Source organism: Pelobates fuscus, chromosome 12 (assembly GCF_036172605.1).
Source record: "Pelobates fuscus isolate aPelFus1 chromosome 12, aPelFus1.pri, whole genome shotgun sequence".
NCBI lineage: Eukaryota > Metazoa > Chordata > Amphibia > Anura > Pelobatidae > Pelobates > Pelobates fuscus.
In genome coordinates, this window is record NC_086328.1 from 125,680,719 (window position 1) to 125,702,317 (window position 21,599).

A 21,599-nucleotide genomic window follows, 5' to 3' on the forward strand; every position below is an offset into this window, starting at 1 on the left:
CTCATAGACAGCCACTAGAGGAGGACTTAACTCTGCAAGGTAATTATTTAAGTTTGAAAAACTGCTTGGTGGGAGTTGGCACCCAGACCACTTCAATGGGCAGAAGTGGTCTGGGTGCCTGGAGTGTCCCTTTAAGCTAAAGTTGTTTTGTTGACTATTGTGTCCCTTTAAAGAGTCACTCTAAGCATCACAGCCACTTGAAGTCACCTAAGTGCTCATGGTGCTAAAAGTAATCAAGTACCATAATCACTGCAGTGACTATGCAGCCTGGAGTGCAGCTTTTCTTTTCATTGACTAATTTGCCTTTTGTCAACTTTATCAATAGTAAAATCACAAAATAATAAAAAAAAATAAAGAGGCAAAAGGTTTTGGGAAGATCTGTAATTTTTAGTGCATTAAAGGGGAAAAGTTATCCATGTATAAAGGGTGATACAAGGGGAGGGGTGTGTGGGTGTAAAGTAGGAGAATGTGCACAAAATTAACAAAAACAGGACAGCTAATGTGACTGTTTCTTTTCTCCTCTTCTCTGTATTGCTTTCTATTTGCGGATTACACATTTTATAAATAGAAGGGATAAGTAAAAATATTTTGTTTAAATTACAGTTCTTGTAAATCAAGAAGTGGTGTTGGTCTGAAAAAAAACCAAAATCAAACTCACAGACATGACTCACAGCAGCTGTACTGTACAGGATTAAAAAGGAAGCCATTAATTATATGTTAAGGATGCTTATTGTGTCCTTTGGTTCCACTTGACAGTCTGGGGTTTATGCAACAAATGTCCATATATCGTAGTAAAAAAAATAAAAAAATATATATATATTATTGCATATACACTAATACAGAGAAGAATTGTGCCCATCGGTTATCCCAGAATGGAGATTGTACCATTCCACATTTTAGGAGCCACTGTATAGGCTCCCATACCAAGTGAGTGCAATTCTATTATACATTTTTCTACACTATTCAGATATACTACACTATATGGTCATGTTGTGTTATGGTTTCATAAACCCAGGACGGTCATGTGCAAGCAAAGGACACAATCATCATTAAGCAGGTATCACACTGCTCAAATGCCTGCAAGTGGAGCTCTTGATAGCTCTATTCTTCTGTAAGGGCAATTTTTTTCCCTCCCCCCCCTCCTTTCATATCGCGAAAAATAAAACCCCATATACCTCCAATTCTTCTCTTGATTTGTGTTGTTCCTCCTGTGAACACTATGAGGAGCTACTCCCTCCTTTGTCACACAAGCATCCTGGATTTGGCCAGAACAGAGAGACTCTGGCCTGGGTTGTTGAGCTGCCACCCCAGATTTAGCAATACAGTCCAAACGCTAAACCATCATAAATACAGTATTAATTCTCTGCAAATTACACTATTAAAACCACCTAAAACTTGTGCTAACCTTGTTTGTGTGATAATTTTTTTTTGTTAATATATATTAACGATTTAGCAGTTTGAATATGGTTTATCCCTGGCATAACATTAAAAAACACTTTATGGCCTAATGAGAAATGTACATGATCCGAGCTTTACCATCTCACTTATAAAACATGATTTAGACAGGTTATGGCTGGGTTATGTATAACTGCCACTGAAGCTGGCTAATTAGGCTTTATTCATGCGGGCGGGTATTTAGAGCATCTTAGAACAGGACAATAACAAAACTGCATGACCAATGGAATTTTTAGGGCCACAAACAGTATTGTTCCTCACAAGCCAAGTTAGTCTCCAAGCCTGAATTCAATGTAGCTCATGTTTCATTTGCTAAAGACATGATATAAATGAAAAATGTCCCAAAACAGACATGAATTAAAGTGAAATGCACAGAGTCTGGGGACTTTGCACAACTTGCAAAGACCCCTCACAGTGATCACCGCTGGTGATCTGGAGACCAGGAGGACAGGTAAAGGTGGGTTCTGCTTACCTGAACCTGTCCCTCACAGGCGCTGCTGTTCTTTACTGGCTGGTCGTCATCATCTTCTCCTGGTGCTTCAGCTGCCACGAGCCATCACATGTGCCAAAGTACACCATCGATGTCTATGGAGGATCACGCAAGAACCTTTAGAGATAGAGCCAAGTTGGTCCATGGTGACGGCTAGGGGGAATTGACATTTCACGGCAATAGTTCTGCCCAATGTCAAGAAGTGTCAGGTGTACGACAAATACTGAGATCAAGTATTTTCTACTTTGTCTCTGTATATCTTTTGACTGTTTTTGACTTCAGTTTAACTCAAACACAGTCAATATGAGTATTTTATAAAGATTCTCTCATTTTCCATGGTGGGGAGTGGGTGACACTTTAAAATGGTTTCAGTAGAGACCTAAAAGATCAATTAATTAGCAAGGAATATAACCAGCATCTGGTAACCGACTTCCTGATGTCAGAACCAGTGGATATAATCAAATACAGATTTTCAAACTAAATATGACAATTTGAGACAGGGACACTCTAAATGCCATAATCAGTACAGCTTATTTTGATTGTTATGGTACAAGACACTTGATGACATTCCCCTGGATTTTATTAAACTGTTGGGAGCATTTTGACCAAAAAATTAAAAAAAATGTGGTTTTCCTGGCACTCAAAGCCCAGCCCTTCTGCTGCCACATTATTTGTCTGAATGAGGGTAGCAGTAGTTTGTAATGCCAGCCCCCCGTGCTTAGAACATAACTTTCTAACTCTGGAAGGAAAACACGCAAGTGAATCTTTGACACCAGTTCTTAAGCACCATAACTTATACTGTACGCTTTATTAGTTAGGTTTCTTACTAATCAGTCCAATTAGAACTAGTCAACTCAATAAGACGTGAGGATGTAATAAAACAAAACACTAGGAACCAGATTGCCTCAGTAATTTTATTTATATATATAGCTTTTTTTCTGGTCATCACTGAACACGGTGTGTCAAGGAAGTGATTTATGTTTAAAGGGCAATGTAGGGTACCCAGAATGGTACCAATGTACAAGAGACCAAATAAATACTCATGCAGTCGGCCTCAGACTCGCTCTCACAAAGCGTGTGACTATGTAGTCTCTGTAAATGGGCCAGTGATTGAAATCCTGATCTGATTGCAACCTGTCCAGAAATCAGCGTTTAAAAGTCCTCAGTGTCAATAATATCAAAGGCTCTAAAAGGAGAAATGTCAGTGACGCACATAATCTCAAGTCTTAGTCGGCTTCCTTCCTCCTAGAGGTAACAGTCATTAAATTTCTAAAAATGAGGTGTCCTCACCTTAATCAAAAATCTTATCCCTTCCCCACACCCCAAGGTTAAACAGACAAGTGGTACATGCTACACCTGTCTGACTTTCCATAATACGAGTCCCTGCTTAGGGTTCACAAATAACGATCTCACGTATACACAAATTAAATTAAAAGCACCGTCCCTTGGCCGCTCCAGTGTAAAGGGGCGATCAGCAGAACATTCTGGGGGAGGAGAGGAGCAGCTGTGAAGCAGAAGCAACTGCAATGTGTTAATAGGATCAAAAGGTTCCCGCAGCACACGTGGCTTTAGGAATACTGAAATGGTCACTTCCTCGGAAGGGCCAGCCATAACTCCTCGAGATGCATGGATTCATTTCACTTCCGGACCTTCTTTGCCTCTGGCCCAAACAAAACTTTGTGCATGGGAATAAAAAGCTATAGGTGCCAGTTCCAGGTCATGTTAATAGGAGCTGTAACGATCCTAAGGGAGAAAAACATAAAATCAAGGGAGATCGGTTATTGGCAGGTTGGAGACTTGCAGCAGGTGTGAAGGCTGGTTTTCCTGATCAGCTTTACCTGCAAAGTGTTCATCACCCCATTTGCCAGAACAGCCATCTTGCCTGCCACAGTTTTTACCCCTTGCTTAAAGTGGGTGATGTCTGCAGATGGAAGAACGTTCCCCAAGGACACCGCAGCTGCAAGTAAACACATTAATAAGTCAGTTAATCAAAGGGCCCCTAATCCTACACACTTGTACCTTTGTTATACAGATACAGATCATCTGTAACGGACTAATTTCTTAGAATAAATCCGTGCTGTGTTGGTGATGGTATACTTTAGCACACTAGCACTGAAAGGGTTAAAGAGACACTATGCACTGTAACCACTTCACCTCAATGAAGTGGTTATAGTGACTGGAGTCCACCATTCAATGCTAAATGGTTTCTATATGGTTCAACGTTAAACGAGAGTTCACAAAAGCAGTCCCCCCTGTCCTGTTCGGACTAATGAGAAGCATTAATCTGAGCAGCAACGCGTGGTGGTGACTGTCCGAGAGTGTCAGCTGACTGCTTTCAGGCTATCACAGCCGGCCCATAAGTCCATTTAAGTTTCAATCCAAAGTAGCTGAATCAGAGGCATTGCTGACTAGGAGAATGGTTCCATTCAGCTATTTGGCTTTAAATATAATATTCACTCTGAACGTCTGACAGTTCTCATTTTAGTGAATGACCCTGTATGTATTATGATGAAAAAGCTGGCTCATCTACAAACCTGCAGCATCCGATGAACTAGAATCTCCAAAGAGGTCTGCAGAGCTGATGGAGTTACTGGAGGAGAGCTGCTGTAATCGGGATCTCGCTTCATACTGTGGAGATTACACAAGGCAATCACTAACTTAACTACTGCAGCCCACCTGACATACAGCAGGGTACATAGCCATTCTGATCTCAATTCTAACAAGAGATTACTGAACCATGATCTCCTAATGATAAAACAAACAGGATGATAAACGGGGTGTCATGCACGCAATATACATACATAGGATTAAAGGAAATGTATTTCTGCTGGAGTTAGAATGGGCACCTGTGCATTCCCTTATTGTGAGAGCACATGGATCATCCGTAAAGGGACACTATAGGCACCCAGACGATTTCATCTCATTGCAGTGATCTGAGTGCTGGTCCCTGTTATCTTAATCTTGCAATGTGAAACCAGACAGCCACTAGAGGCGCTTTCTGCAGCTTCACAGAGTTTGACTTTGTGAAACGACGCTGTACGTCCTTACGCTTTGCATGAGGACATTCAGTGTGTGGAAAAGCCCCATTCATTTAATGCTTTCCTATGGCGAAGGCCTAAATGCAAGTACTGGGCTCACTGCGAATTATGTTCCTAGATCACAGGAGGAGCATGATCAGTGCTGGAATCAGGTAAGTGTTTACAAAGTTTTTTTAACCCTTTGCATGGCCAGGGAGGCCGCAGGGGCAGATGGACACTATAGTGTTGGGAATACAGCTTTGAATTCCTAACACTATAGAGTTACTTTAAAAGCTTGGCTTCCACTTTACACGTAGTTTATAACATAATTCTGATTAAAGCAAAATTTCTAGTTTAGAACTATCTGTAATGTTTTTTTGTACTGGAAAGCCATGTCTCTCTGAAATGGACAAATGACACAGTTATAAATACACTGTCCTTGTTCTGCATCAGGGGTAATAAGCTGAAAATGGTTACAATTCAGCTGCTTATGAACAGTCAAAATTCCAAACATACAGAATCGGCAAATATTGACAGCTAATCAAATGGATGTGGGAATATGTCTTGTCAGAAACGGATTTTGGCATTTAATGAATTGCCCCTTCAACGTTACTATACAACATATACAGCTCCAGATCATGAAATGAACTGCACTCTTCTGAACCATGCAGTAATGAAATGTATGAATTTTATGGATTTAAAATGGAAAACACTGAACAGAGAAAAGAAGAGAAACAAAATAAAATAAAAAAGCAGACCTCAGCATCCTGTTCTCGACCAAAGAACATGTCTGAGGAGATGGCTTTGGCCGTGGCAAATTTCATCCGTGCTTCATTGGATTCTGGACCTGGGGTGCTCTCTGGTTTTCTCCGGTTGGCAGGCCTGTATTCAGAAAATATATTACTACCTAAATTAAAGAACAGTTTGTGTCGTAAAACAGCAAGCACAGGGGTAAAAAGTTAGATTTTTGCCAAGTGGATAAATCATGTTGGGCAGGAGGAAACCACATTTAGTTAACATGTGGGGGAAAACAAGGTCTGCTTTGGGTATTTTTTTAATAAATTTACTTAAAGGGACACTATAGTCACCAGAACCACTACAGATTAATGTAGTGGTTCTAGTGTGTATAGTCTGTCCCTTTTCAATGTAAACCCTGCCTTTTCAGAGAAAATTAAATTTTACATTGTTTCCTAGTAACACCTCTAGAACAGTCACTCAGATGGCCACTAGAGGTGCTTCCTAATCCAGTGATGCACAATCTGTAGTACTGGCGATGAGTCTCCATGTTCTGCATGAAGGCACTGGACATTCCCAATAGTGATGCATGGATTCAATGCAGCTCTATCAGAAGATACTGATTGGCACAGCGTTTATTTCACGCATCCGCAATAGCCTCCTAATGCTTTGCTGAAATCATTAAGTTTGATGATCTCAGCCATTGAGGCAGAGCCAGCCGTGGCGAGAACAGTGCAGAGTGGGAGAAAAGGAAAGTAAAAAAAAAAAACAACAAAAACACCCTTTCACTGCACAGAGAAGGGGGCTGGGGACCTAAACTGTTACGCCAGCACTATAGTGTCAGGAATACATGTTTGTGTTTCTGACACTACAGCATTCTTTAATATGTTTAGCTAGCAAAATCCCTAGAGTATCCAGAACATAAGGAATACATGGGTGAAGTTTAATTGTGGGATAGCTTCCTGATATAATATATATATCCATTTCCCCATGTTAAAGAAACATGCTATGGGGATTTTCAGAAGAATATATGACACACAATACTAACAATTTCTGGCCAGTGTGGCAGAGCAAACACCGAACTTCAAATATTTACAAGTGCATTATAATAATAATAATAATAAAAACTAGTATTTATATAGCGCACTTCTCCCAGTGGGATTTAAAGCGCTTTTCAGCACACGCTCTCGGAATTAACCAAATCGGCAGCTTAATAGTAATTGTTATTATTACCCAATTGATGGTACTCATTTTATCAAAGGGCTGGAGTTGACCCCACTGGGATTTGAACCCGTGAACATGCTTTGTAGTCAGGAAATTTACCAACTGAGCTACCTCACCGGTTTTCAATAAAATCGGAGCTTTGCTGCAGAACTATAAAAGGTATCCTCAAACAGTCATCTATTTGAAACTTCTGAGAATTGCATGTTTTGTGAAGAAATTTCATTATTTGAATAAACTCATTCAGGAGAGTAACCATGGAAACCCACAGCATATTCCTGTTCATTGCGCCATATCATATGAAGAACTTAAAGATTCTTCAAAATTCTAGAACCAAATAAACCACAGAGAATTGGCAGTTACGCTAAATGAATGGCTTATGACTGACCTGTCTCGTGCCGGCTGAATACTGGAGATTGTCACTTCACCATCCTCGGAACCTTTATCTGCTATTAACCACGAGGGAGTGTCCGAGTCCCACCGAACAGAGACACCTTCTGCTAGCATGAATGGGTTGTCCTTATACCTGATGAGGGAGGCAGCCAATGTTACACTCCAATGACAGTAAGCAAGTCCAGATTACACAGTCCATAGCTATGGTCTTCAAAGACTTCAACAAAATGTGACAATGTGCTACTAAAAAGCAGCACACAGAAGTCAGATGTGATTTATTGCCATGAGGAAATAGCATGACGCCAGTAACGTGGTGAACAAATCGCAAATAACTACATTTAGCATTTATCAAAAATTCCTATTTTAACCTCTTAGGGAGCAAGGATTGTCTATGCATCACCAATCAGGGTCTTAAAACAGCCAAGGGTTGGATTCACTGAACAGTTAAATTGTGGTGAAACAAGCAAATTGTAAAAAGTAAGGTCAAAATTGCAGAGTTGGAGGCGGAGCCGAACTGCCGAGGAGAGCGGTCGCAGATAACTAGAGCTCCTGATACAACACGACGGAAAACTGCCTAAACTAATTAAGAATTACCCACTAACCCCCCAAAAGATTGCTGGAACCCCCAAGAGCAATATGGGAAAGAAAAATAAAAAGCCGGGGCCGGCAAAACCTACCTCTGGGCTGACGATCGGAGATATGTGGAGGCAAGCACGAGGCCCGACAGAACCCAATATGGCGGCCCTTCATGGCGGCTGCTCTGATTTTTCTGATGATCTATCCGGAGACGCGGAGGACGACTACCTACCAGCTCCAGTCATGCCACAACGGGCCAGACCCCAAGGGACGACTACCGACACTGAATTGGTGACCACAGGGGTGATGAAAGCCCTACTGGCTGATCTTCAAAAGAATATACTGGCTGATGTACATGCCCTCAGGGGAGAAATACAGGGCCTGACAGGCCGCATCAACACGCTGGAAACTTCCTCACAGAGCCACCAGCAGGACCTGTCATCCTTACAAAAGGCAGTACAGGACTTACAAGGGCAGAACCGGCTCTATGAACGCCGATTCGCGGCACAGGAGGACACCAGAAGAAGGCAAAACTTGAAAGTTAGAGGGCTACCGGACGAAATATCGGAGTCCGAACTACCGCACGTTATTCGGCGCATGATAGCAGCCATATTGCCGCATGGACAGCCCGAAGCCATCACCCCTGCGGACATATTTCGGATCCCTAAACCCCCCAGGGCACCGTCTTCAGCCACAAAAGACACCATAGTCACGTTTCGCACTGGGAGAGATAAATCTGTGATCCTCACGGCCCTACGGGGCAAAACCCCACTACAGTTCGACAACAGGGGACTAACCTTCTTTGCCGATCTGTCTAACGGCACCTTGGCCTGGCGCAGGTCGCTTCGGCCACTCACCTCCCTGCTCCGCCAAAATGGAATCAGCTACAACTGGCGGAATCCCAGGACTCTCAGCGTACAACGAGGAAAGGACTTCCACCTGATCCACGACATCCAGGATGCACCGGACCTTCTGCGGACTCTGGGCATCCCACAGGACTCCCTCGCCCAAGAAGGACTTCCTCACCTGACCACATCGGACCATAATTGGGATCTGACGAAAATCAACCCGTTTATCCCGAGAGGCTCAACCCCTGTGTCTTATGCTGCTGTCACTACCTAACACTCGTGACTCACCGTGGACTATATTCTCCTCAGAAACCGCATGGATGACACCCCAGCAGACAACCCTGGGACACCTATGAGAAACACCGATTTCTCCTTGGACTTGTAATGTATATGTCTGTTTAACAGAATGCCTCCCCCCCCCCCCCCCCTTAGGGCACTACGGGGCCCTGACCCTCCCAGACCCGTTTTCAGATGACGGGCCGTATAACGGCTTTACTACCTCCCTAACACCTACCAACGAGGTCCAGCAATACAGCAATAACTCACCCACGCACACCCACCTCACAAACGACCAGACACTGACGAGCACCAATCCAGGAGCTGACGGGGAACACAAAAATACACACTGCCACACATCACGCCACACCTAACCACACACACATTCACACCAGGCCACCAATTGGGTACTGACCAAGGGAGGACAGAGCGCACACACCAGCCCCAGGGTGCCGTCAGCTACGACAGGTACGGTCCCCCCTCACACACCACAATGTTTGGCACAGCGCTTATCCCCGATCGACCCACGACAGATCTTACACGACAGCTGGTGGACCTGCAAGCTATGGTTCCCTAACCACCCACATTGAATAGCACAACGCAACTAAAGTGATAACACAATGTTTGAAATGTGCGACTGACTAGCCTACACTCGTAAACGGTAGGGAAGCCTCACTATGTTATCTATCTCTGTTAAAGTTATGTATATATGTATATGGGTTTATAATGTAGTTACCTAACTATCGTTTTGAGCACCGCGCAGAACAAACCGTACCCCTTTTCAGACCTTCTCTGATCTCATCCAACGTAATTCCTAGCCTAACTGGTCTGATAGTTACCTTTAAAGCTCATTATCTCTCACACACCTAACATAAACTCAAGCGATAACCACTGGGGTACCCTATTGCTTAATTACTTAAAAGGAACAAAGTCAGAAAATAGTAGGTAGCTTAAACTGTGCAATGTAAACAAGACGCTACGTAACTTAGGAAGTGATCACAATAATATCTAGTAGGCCACCGCTCTGCCACTATTACCTGGTCACTGCTAGTATTCAGGACTCTATCTCAACTCTTTAGTTCTTGCTAAATCACCATGTTAGCCTATGGGCAGTACACATGTGGAAGTTGGGTACCCTGCCAAGGTATCAGCTGATATTCAGACTACATGAGCTGGCTGCCAACTCAGCTAAGTCTGACAGGGACTCTAACCCAGGCAGCAGAAAACCCAGCGGTACACAAGCGACAATCATCTTATTATTTGGTTTAGCACTGTAATTCTATTTAAATGCCTAGGATTTGTATAGCCTAGTATCACTCGCTCAATAGATAATCCAAACATGCTCTGCCTAGCCTGTAATTCAAATTGAAATTAACATAATGCTTAATCAGCCTGCTACCATACCGTTTTTTTTTTTTTTTTTTTTTTTCTTTGTTCTTTCTTTAATGATATAACAATTTGTTATTTAATGCAAAGATCGCAGATTATCACAAGGATGTCTCATCACACCTTTTATATATAGGTGGCTTGTCTAGCGACATTTAAACCTGAGAGTTGCCATGTTGACAGCTACACTTATGGTGCAAATATAATGTTAATTGTTAATTGTTAAAAATTGTTAAAAATTGTATTAAGCTCTATAGTAACACAATATCACATATAGTGCCTTCACTTACTTTAAGAGACGACAACAAAGTCGATAGCAAAGCTGTGTAATTTAACGCTGTCAGCCATACATGTATAATCACTAACGGATCCAAGCAACGACCGTGCAGATTACGCTGTCAAGCTGTATTATATGTCTATCTTGTTCAGTTAACCCTAAAAATGTGCAATGCCCTTCATGCCATAGTGTTATACCTTTCTATGTATCATCTGGTTTGCCTCAGCTGTTGTGGCAGAACAAACCTGCCTGTTACTTATTTGCACAAATAAAATAAAGAATTTAAAAAAAAAAAAAAAAAAGCAGCACACAGAATAAGTAAACAAACATTTTTAAAAATAGCTTGTGACTAGATCTTAATGGAAACCCACCTTACGTGGACCAAATATTCAGATCCAGACATCTAATCTTCCAGTTTACATAAAAGGCTGAGTTGTTACAAAGCTACCTAGGAGTTAGATACCTCACAAGGCTGACTTTCAGCTAACTGCTTCAGCCCTTGAAGGAGCAGGTGGTGGCACCACAGGTACCAAGGTACCCCCATTCAGTGGTAAACTGTTTCAAACACCAGGGGACTCTGGGTAACCCAACTACTTTAATGGGATGTGTTTATGGGACCTAGAGTGTGCCTCTAAAGAGAACTTCTAAAATAAATAAATAAAAAGAAGCCCACACATTTGTGCCAGGATGTTTTTTTTTTTTTTTTAATTTTAGGCGATCTTCCTTTGCACTAGAAGAAGTCAATTTGTGAAGAAGGTAACATACTGCAGAAACAAGGCCCAGCATGCCTCTATAGTGAACAGCTATCCATGCATTTTAAATTCACATCAGGGCAATGTTTGAGGTTTCAAGAAACGGATTGCTGTTCACTACAGAGGCGAGCTAAACCTTTATTATTATTTTTTAAATATGATCAGTGTCCTTTCTCATGTAACATGCAGTTTTTGTAAAGCATTCCACATTGCATGAGTAAGTCTAAGACATAACCTACAGGGAGAATGGACACATTTAAGGCGTGCGTATGAGGGGCTAACCATTGCTTTTTTGTATCTTTACAGGGTTACTTAGCCAGCACTAGAAGGTTCTTCCCACTTGTAATGCCATTATACGCTAGGAAAATAACCGTGGTTACCTTTTCAGACAGAAGTCAGTACCACTATCCCTGCTGTGACAAACACTCCTTACCCTGGACGTTTGCCACGAATTCCTGGAGGAGTGTGGAAGCTAGCCTCCTGGACACCAACTACAGACCATATACCTTGTGCCAAACTTAATAAATTTTCCTTTCTGTTCCCAAGACATTTCCCTGGTTTGTTTTATATAGTTCCCGAACAGAAATACTTTCCCAACTTTCGGTAGATAAATCTACCAAACACCGGCTCATTGACTACAAAGAAAGCAGACTTAAGTGCTCTCTCTGCCATCTTGTTGCATGTACGCAGGTAGCGGGACTTGGTTGTCGAGTGTCTGGAACTCTACGTCGGACACTTGACCTCGCCAACACCAGTAAAATCATATGAACGTCTGCTTCTTTCCGCGACAAGCCAGGAGAGCGCCGTTCGTTAGGTTTGTTCTCCCAAACCAAGTGAACAAACCTAAAGGGCCAGGGGAACTGTTCGACAGTTTGTTCGTATGTAACTCCCGAAAGTGAGCGACCTCTACCCCTGAAACTCTGGAACTGATTTGGGCAGACGCCGCGGCTGCAGTCGGTCAAAAAACTTTACCCCAGTAACGATTCGGCTGTATTCGTGGGATCTGAGCACTATTTGGACAACTTGGGCACTCAGATTCAGGATATCCAGGGATATAATATTCGTGGGGGTTCCTATATGTCTTCTATGTATTTTTGATATTTTATGGTATGTTATGGTTTTATGCTTAGTCATGCGGACTCAGAAAATGTATGGGCGTGTTAGGGGAGTGTTCGACTGTATCCCTGTTGTGTTTAATAGTGGGCTATCTGGACAGATTAAAAACAAACAAACAGTCTTCTTGTACCCTTAATCACGTCTAAGCTGATGTTTGGGTATACCAGAGCTATAAATCACTGCTTCACTTGGGATTTGGGAGAATTACAATGGATATACTAGGTCGGAGTATAGGGGTTTTGTTACACCTGCCAGTAATGTAAAGCTAAACTGCCTATTATAAAGAAGCTCAACTACCAGAGACTTGCACTGCAGTAACAAAAACACTCAGATGTTGTCCTGCATTAGTACAGTGTGAGCCGACAGGTAGCTGTGCTGCTCTGTAATGCAAGTCACGTTCTATGTGACTTACACTAGGCGCCAGGTACAAGGCCCCCACCCCCTGGCAAGGATAGAAAAACAGGAGGAGGTCACACAAAATCCTATAAATAATGGGGGCAGTGAAGAAGGGGAGGAATGATTGGAAGGAAGGTGGACACGCAAATCAAACAGAAATCGCTGGTTTCATACATGTGACATTCTTAAGCTCTGCGATAGCTATACATACTTAGGGGGTCCAGAGGTGAAACTGACATCATCTAACAGGTCAAGCTGGGAGCGTGAAGACTTTGTAGCAACAGGAGTCTCTTGTTCAATCACATGCATCTCAGAGAGGACAGAGTGTGAAACGGAGCTACGAGGAGAAGGAAAAAAAAAAAGGATAATTGTTTGCAAAATTGTGCACGCAACTGCTTGTTTATCAAAGCCTTCAACAATTGTTACACAAAAACAAAAACAAAATGAGCTTATGAATAAACAGCAGTTGTGCCGCAAAGTTTAGCTAGTGGAGAAATCTGCTTAAAACCCAACGGAATGATTTTTGCCTATTGCTCCAGAATTGTTCTTCACAAACAACCATGAATGGATCTAAAAACACACGTAGTACGTTCACAGTGTACCTGCGTGCAGCCAGGCCCATGCCAAGTCGCTCCGCCTGCTCTCGTTTCTTTCCTTCTAAATTCTGCAGCTTTTTCTCCTCCTTTTTCCGGTCAATCTCCAGTTCTTGGTACGCCAGCCTCATTGAGGAGACACTAAAAGGAAACTCATAGTAAAGACAACGTACAATGCTTGCAGTGCTGGGATGTAAACTATAAATGTGTACTGGACATGAAAGTCGACTTGATAACAAGGCTAAGATAATACTACTATAACAATACATTGCGCTAGCCAGCCAGATTCATAGCAACATACAAATATGGATCTGACAACAGCTAATCGGCTTTAAAGTATATCTTTAGCAGAGAATCCGTGCCCTCCATTCATAAAGCAAAGCACTAGAGGGGATAGACCGAGTTCACAGCCTGCTGCAAGTGAACACAAGGAATATTTTAGTTTAAAAGGTCTCAAAATGTCCATTTGTCACCAACACGTGACAATGTAGAAATAATTCCTGTTGAGTGTGCCATGTACCCTCCAGGTAGGCAGTGACAAGTAACCCAAGGACTGGCTGGTAGTTCAGAAATTTTCCGCCCTGTTTTCAAGCTAAATACTGTTAGCAGAAGCGAAAATTAATGTATACATTAAAACTGTATGATCTAAATTGATCCAAAGTTTTTTTTTGTTTTTTTTTTATTAAATCTGTTTTCCCCAAACTAAAATGCAAATGCACTAAAACAAATTTGTAGAAAAAAAAAAGAAAAATGACTTAATTTGACCTAGTGGTTGAGCAATTATGTGTAAATGTATATTTACATTATAATGTAGCAATATACAGCAATATCAGTCAACAGAGTGTGATCCATATGATAGTTAACTAGTATATGACATCACAGGTCCTATCTAAAATAAGGTTGGAAGAAATTATCTGATAGCACCAATACAAAAATATCTTAACACGAGGAGCAACTAAATCCAGTTATGGCTCAATGATACAAGCCCATTTGAATTTTATTTCTCAGGCTTGGAAGAGGCAAGACCCCATGATCTAGAATATACATTTTTCTTCCCTGAGGATTATGGGAAGTGTTGCCCAGCACCAGCTGACAGACTGCCAAAAGAATGGTCGATATAGCGCCGGTCATGCATATACAGTGTAAGTGACACTCACAGTGACTCCTCCACTTCTTTCCTTAGCTCAGCCGCTTGCTGCTCTCTGAGTTTTTCTGCCACCTGTGCTTTCCGCTCGATCTCATTAAAGCTCTGGCTGCTGACCTTCTGGGCACCCAGGCCTTTCTTAGCCCCAAGCTGGAGGGTATAGCCAAAGAAAAAGGTCTCAGATGGCATAGTTATATCTCAGGCAGCTTAGCTAGTATCCAGAAAAATACTCACTCCTTTCTTAACTGTGGCTGGTTTCTTCTTGCCAATGAGAGTAGGCTTCACTTCTAGAGGAAGGAAGAAATGTCTGTGAACGAGTGCGCGCAATTGTGCACATCCATAAAGTGTTAGTAACTGGCAGCTCCCCAGCGCACAACATGGGATTCACGGTCTAAATGTCAGGGGCCATTCAGAGTTAGCGATCCTGGAGGCAAACCCAGTGTCCCTTAGATAGGGATCCCAAAACACATAGAGAAAAGAATTCAGTGGGAACGCTAAGCTCAGACATTTCAATCTGCAAAATACACAGTGCATGACATGCCAAGCACACAGCAGCCAGTGTCAGCCAGTCACCATCTGGTCACCTGTACCCAGTGTCAGCTCCTGAACTGAAAGGCACATAGCCCGGTCTAAGTAACGGAGAAGAACAAGGTGTTCAGTTGTGAGGAGGAACACAAGGAGAGGTATTTAGTGCATACATTGCAGACACATTCATGTGTTTAGTCCCTTTTCCAAGAACATATTTTTCTATACTAGCATTATAAATGTAACATGAAAACAGCCTGTGTACCATCTACGGATATTTAGTTTCAAAAGTTGTGAGGTTCCAAACTACATATTACATCTGAGATTTTAGCACAACTATAGCCGTGTCATAAAAAAAACAAAAACAACAATATATATACATATACAATTAAAGCAAACTATAAATATAAAAATGTATGTACTACCAAAATCTGATTCTCTTATCACCAGCACAAGGTTTGACAAACTGACAGATTTGTGGAGGAACAAGTAAAACAGGTATGAACCTAACCATAAACCTAAAGTTAAAACATAAAAATAGTGCAGAAACAAAACACACAAGAGAAAATCAAATAAAATTAAAAAATTTAAAAAAATCACAATGGGGGAGAAAAGAAATCCAATTTAACTTACCAACGGTTACTTTAGGGGACGTGCTGAGAATGTCAACATTGGGACCAGTCTCTGGATCTGTGAGCAAAAGATAAGGTGGAGAAAACAAAATGAAAAACAAAACAATATACAACTTGAAAGTGTCTTGTCAAATAACAATTTAGTTATGGGGTGTGAGGTTGTCCCATAAACCGCTGCATTGAATATCCCCGGAGGGCAGTTCCACTCACTGCACTGTACACAGAGAGCAGCCATACGGACACGGATATTAGTTTAGTAGTAGCCTTCTCCGTTTAGTGAACCAAGTGATGTTAAGATGTCGGCAGAGTTTGATGTAATGGTCAGCTCAAGACCAAAAGGTGTGTCACAGACACAAAGCATGGCTCAGGTCTTAGGACAACAGAGATCCTTCCTATTTATAATTGCGCATGTGCACTCTAAGTAGAAGTTGTACAAAATCGACACATTTCATAATGTTAAATTCTCTTTTCCATATCAACAGCCTGAGTGGTGTACCGTGTTCTATAGTTGCAGTGAGTTTTACAAATATAAGGGAGGTATCAGTGAGACTGGGTATAGGGTACTCTCTGCACCAGAATCTGTGTAAAGATGCAGTTGTTATAGTATTTAGCACGATCCTTTCTATAGAGAGAACTATGGTCCATTGTAAGTACATGGATTAACATTTTTATGTGTATGCCTATAACAAGGCTAGAACAGAACAATCTTGGTGTTCTTTAAAGCATTGAAGGAGTAGGAAAAGTGACCATATCCCTGTACATTTTCTTCATTTGAGATAATATTTTCGAGCAGCCTGCATGTTGTGAGTGTGCTCATTTATTTCGATGTATTTGATACACAGAGTATTCTCATTGTTCGTTGAAGCCGGGATCTTACGTGTGGATTCGCTGCTCTCAGAGACGCTGGTAGATTTTGTCTCAGGTGAAGCTGCCTCTGGGACTTGTTCTATGGCTGGTGCTACATCCCATGAGCTAGGCTGTGAAGCAGATATTGGTTAAGACTGGTCAGTTATTGCCACAAATACAGAGTTAATAGAATAAAAACTGACAAGGAATACCTGAGTCAACTCTGCAAAGAAGTCAGAATCTTTCTTCTCTGGTGATTGGGAAACAGAGCAGTTCATCCCCTCTATCCACAGCTAGAGAGAGCGAAAAAGAGAATTGGGTTAAAATAACCCAAATAAATCAAACCAAAGATATTCACTGGAAAGCAGACTGACACACTGCTCTTATTGGATCTTCAGGGAATCTCACAACCTGAACCTTTTCACAGACTTTAAAATTAATAAAATAACCCCCAACATGAAAGAAGCATAGAGTTGGGTCATGCTTAGTTCACCCACTCCCTCAGTCTTGGTGGATCCCACTCTAAATGTATACACGGAGGATCATTTATATTCCAATGTGTGGCTTACATTGGGATCAACTTTCTTCCCAGCTATAAATCCTCCACTTTATATTCATTAAGTCACTAATAGGCCACGAGTGTAGTGCAGATTCCTTTTCACACTACCATACTACCTATCCGGTTTAGTCCATACAATTCCTCCCCAGTAAGTCTAAACATGGATGTCAATTCTAACCACTCTTCCTCATGATTCAAAATATATGATTTCCTCCCAAGGGCAAGGGAACTCACATCAGTGCCATGCCGAGCCATGGCAGAACTAGCCAGCTGCCTAATCTTCTCCCGGTACATCTGGGCACTGCGGCTGTTGTACTTGGCATTGGTGTCACTGGTGGTACAGCCGTGTTGGTGGAAAAAGGCGTTCTGAGTAACGTAAAGAATATATAAAGTTATACAAAAAAAAAAATATTTAAAATGAAAATAAAACCATATCTGAGTGGTTGTATAGAGAAAGTCCATAAAACCATTACTCACTGCATTAGCATTGCCTCCCACTTGCATACACCTCAGCTGAAACCAGCTCCAATTGGAATCTAGCTCAGTGGACCTGGTTTGAAAGACAACAGAATGATTACTTCCTCGAAACAATTGCACGTAAAAACGGAAAATTGTATCTCACACACCTAATAAAGCTGAGATGAACCCCCAGAGAGCGGTGAATCCCCGAGCAGTCAATGCATAGGAACACGCCATAAGGAATGCTGGCCCAGCTGGGGTTCTTGGCACCACAGTCAAAGCAGGACTGAAAAAAAGAGAATCAGTGTACAGAAATCACACTTACAATGGAAACCCTCACATTATCTCAACCCATCTTTAACTGTCACGCAACACTGATTACCAACGACAGTGTTAGTCCTGTCATCACTCTACGTGGCAAGCAGTTACTGGTTCAATAAACCTCAATGTGAATTTTATTTTAGTGTGTGTAGAGAGCTGTGTTCATTATGCACCTGCTAGCAATGCGAAAGCACAGGGATTATTTAGTAATTCTTAACCCTTTCCACAAGAACACCGCGTATTAAAGACAAATTAAGCACCATCGCCACAATAGCGCACTCCATATGCTATTTGTGCAATACCACGTTAAAACATGTTTTGACACCGTAAGCTTCCAAATATGTGAACAGCAATTTGACATCAAAGAGAATCTGCAATATTTCAGCAAAACTGAATTCTACAAACACCCAATGCTGAGATCTTATCATTGCATAATGTGAACACACGGTACATGCTCTCCCGGTCGTGATATTTGGAGGGATAATGAGGAAGTAACATTTCTCATTGTGCTGGTGGATGGGAAAGGGTTTAAGTGCTAACTCGCCGTCTTATCCTGGTCGATCATTGCTTTGCAAGGATGGGCAGCTTCCCTCTAAAGCATGACTCTTCCATGGAGCCATTGATCTATCAATGCTCAAGAACACAAAGACCTAGTTTGTTCTGCATGGTGGATGGGAGTGATTGTGATAATTAGTACAGACAGGTTTGATCTGGAAGAAAAAAAAAAAAGCAACTAAAATCATTGTAATTAGAAAAATAAAATAATGAAATGCCAGGCTGGCATTACAGTGACGTTTCTCTGGTGGGATTCCCTACTTTGGGGCTGAACAGTGAATTAGGGAAGAGAACTGCCTTAATGTAACTTTAAATAGTTTTCAAAAAACGGTGCAAGTACTGAGGGGCTGATCTGACAGCCGTTTTTGTTCCCTTTTTCCAAAATATATGAGACTGGCTGGCTGAGTAGCCACCACAGGGGGCACATTTATTCATTAATTCTACAAACATAAGCTGAAGAAGCAATAACTAAGATTGCCCTTTTAAAGGGACATTACACAGGTTATTTCCCATTGTAGATGATGGAGATGACTAGTGGCAATTTTGAGTCCTGGTATAATAGTATAATCATGGTTATTAGAAAACATTTTATATACACATAAATAATGTAAGTTACCCATAATTTCACATATTTAAAGAGTACTTCTCATGGATACAACTTCTATTACATGAAACAGCATAACATTCCCTCTGTACATTATGTATAGATGTGAAAATATATTAAGTTAAAATAGCCCCTCACTTCATCTGGCAAAGCAGAGCATGTCAGCCAATAACAATCCAAAAGGCAAGACTAAAACAAGCCACTTCTAGGCAGTTCTCCTGCTCTCCATCACAGCAACTACAGAGCATGCTCATCTTCCCCTACAAGACTCTTATGCGCTCTCCTGAAGGTCCCTTCCTTGTACTAACATAATTTACCTACCAGATTTCACTATTTCTGTTAATATTCAATCCAAACCTCCCCATAAATCAATTCCACTTGTCCAATTGTGTTAATACTGTTTTTCTGCACTCCATAGCAATATCATCCTTCCTCTTCTCATCCTTCAAAACAGTTCTGGTCCACCACCACGCCAGATTACATAATTGTCCTCACATAAAATGGTGTAAAAACTAACTGTTGGCACTGTAGCTCTTGGGGACTATATTACCTAGGATACCCTATTGGGTAAAACTCCATCTTTTGTAAGCTAGATGACCCAGCATTCCCAGTCAAACATTTTGCATCACAAAAGGTTATTAAATAGGTTTTGCATCTGTGGCAAACAAAAGACCAGCTGTTCTAGACCAGTCGGGTTTCCATCGCTAGTTTGAGGACAGTCAGGGTGATATTGTTATAGTTTGAGGACAGTCAGGGTGATATTGTTATAGTTTGAGGACAGTCAGGGTGATATTGTTATAGTTTGAGGACAGTCAGGGTGATATGGTTATAGTTTGAGGACAGTCAGGGTGATATGGTTATTGTTTGAGGACAGTCAGGGTGATATTGTTATTGTTTGAGGACAGTCAGGGTGATATTGTTATTGTTTGAGGACAGTCAGGGTGATATTGTTATTGTTTGAGGACAGTCAGGGTGATATTGTTATTGTTTGAGGACAGTCAGGGTGATATTGTTATTGTTTGAGGACAGTCAGGGTGATATTGTTATTGTTTGAGGACAGTCAGGGTGATATTGTTATTGTTTGAGGACAGTCAGGGTGATATTGTTATTGTTTGAGGACAGTCAGGGTTATATTGTTATAGTTTTAGGACAGTCAGGGTTATATTGTTATAGTTTTAGGACAGTCAGGGTTATATTGTTATTGTTTTAGGACAGTCAGGGTTATATTGTTATTGTTTTAGGACAGTCAGGGTTATATTGTTATTGTTTTAGGACAGTCAGGGTTATATTGTTATTGTTTTAGGACAGTCAGGGTTATATTGTTATTGTTTAGGACAGTCAGGGTGATATTGTTATAGTTTGAGGACAGTCAGGGTGATATTGTTATAGTTTGAGGACAGTCAGGGTGATATTGTTATAGTTTGAGGACAGTCAGGGTGATATTGTTATTGTTTTAGGACAGTCAGGTTTCTCCCAGGTTCACACTGTGTTCACCCATAAGGCAGATCTGGGACACCTGTTTTGCTGAGAGTGATGGGAGTAGTGGTCCAGAATGGCTGTTGTGCTAACACTCCATCCCGGCCAGTGGTGGCTGTTGCTGACAGAGTGATGGGAGTAGTGGTCCAGAATGGCTGTTGTGCTAACACTCCATCCCGGCCAGTGGTGGCTGTTGCTGGCTGAGAGTGATGGGAGTAGCAGCACAATGCTCCATTCATTCCTATGGAGACATATTGTGAGCCGGTGACTCAGACTCCCACCACCGGTCACACCGCGCTCCCTGACCTCCTCCTCCTCCCTCCCCCCTCTCACCTTGTTGGTGGCCGCCGCCCGGAGCCGCTTGAACACTGTTTGAATATCGGCTTTACTCGGCTCCGCAGCCATGTTTTCTCTCTCCCGTCAGCCACTGCAGCCATCAACCCGGGAGCCAATCAGAGAGCGTTCCGCGGTCACGGCGCCCGTCCGGAACCAATCACGGAGCGGAACGTCACGGGCACTCCGGGCATTGCGCAATATCCGCCCGCCATGTTGGTCCACCCGCGTCGATCACCCAGGCTGAGGCCGCTACTCACCGGAAGTGATGGGGCATGTTTGGTTTACACAATGACGTCATCAGCCTGCGGCAGTCAGACAGCAATAGTCAAGGGGCTGGTGGAGAATGTGGAGGGGCTATGACGTCATCAGCCTGGGTATTAAAGTGACAGTTGCACAGCTCTAGCCACAGTTGGGGCCTGCTTTACTCTTATTGTAATATTGAGGTCTCTGCAATTTGCTGTTTAGTGAATAAACCCTGTGCCGCGTGACGTTATATGTGCCGCTATATGTGCCACGTGACGTTATATGTAACGTTATATGTGCCGCGTGACGTTATATGTGTTGTGTGGCGTTATATGTAGCAGTATGTGTCATGTGGCATTATATGTGTC

At 42.0% G+C, this 21,599-nt stretch overlaps 1 protein-coding gene across 3 annotated transcripts; it reads right to left on the minus strand.

The window, feature by feature from the left end:
• Positions 1-2,840: 2,840 nt before the first annotated feature.
• On the minus strand, positions 2,841-21,134 carry ARFGAP2 (ADP ribosylation factor GTPase activating protein 2). Of its 3 annotated transcripts, none has more exons than XM_063438684.1 (17): positions 20,986-21,134; positions 17,864-17,982; positions 17,715-17,787; positions 17,472-17,603; positions 16,891-16,971; positions 16,710-16,809; positions 15,834-15,890; positions 15,266-15,304; positions 14,910-14,962; positions 14,689-14,825; positions 13,541-13,672; positions 13,150-13,275; positions 7,307-7,444; positions 5,721-5,844; positions 4,480-4,573; positions 3,784-3,902; positions 2,841-3,688 (listed from the first exon to the last, which is right to left on the minus strand). In XM_063438684.1, the coding sequence occupies exons 1-17, from the start codon at positions 21,055-21,057 to the stop codon at positions 3,668-3,670; spliced, it is 1,617 nt and encodes a 538-aa protein (XP_063294754.1). In that variant the 5' UTR covers positions 21,058-21,134; the 3' UTR covers positions 2,841-3,667. The 3 variants fall into 3 exon arrangements, with proteins under 3 accessions (XP_063294754.1, XP_063294753.1, XP_063294755.1); XM_063438683.1 differs by having other exon boundaries at positions 15,260-15,304; XM_063438685.1 differs by lacking the exon at positions 15,266-15,304 and having other exon boundaries at positions 20,986-21,115.
• Positions 21,135-21,599: the final 465 nt, after the last annotated feature.

Coding starts and splice junctions, on each gene's coding strand:
- ARFGAP2 (XM_063438683.1), bottom strand. CDS start 21,057: ATGGCTGCGGAGCCGAGTAAAGCCGATATTCAAACAGTGTTCAAGCGG. Junction 17,983..20,985: donor GGGCGGCGGCCACCAACAAG/GTGAGAGGGGGG, acceptor TCTTTTTTTCAG/TCCTGCTTTGACTGTGGTGC. Junction 14,826..14,909: donor CAGCCACAGTTAAGAAAGGA/GTGAGTATTTTT, acceptor TATACCCTCCAG/CTTGGGGCTAAGAAAGGCCT.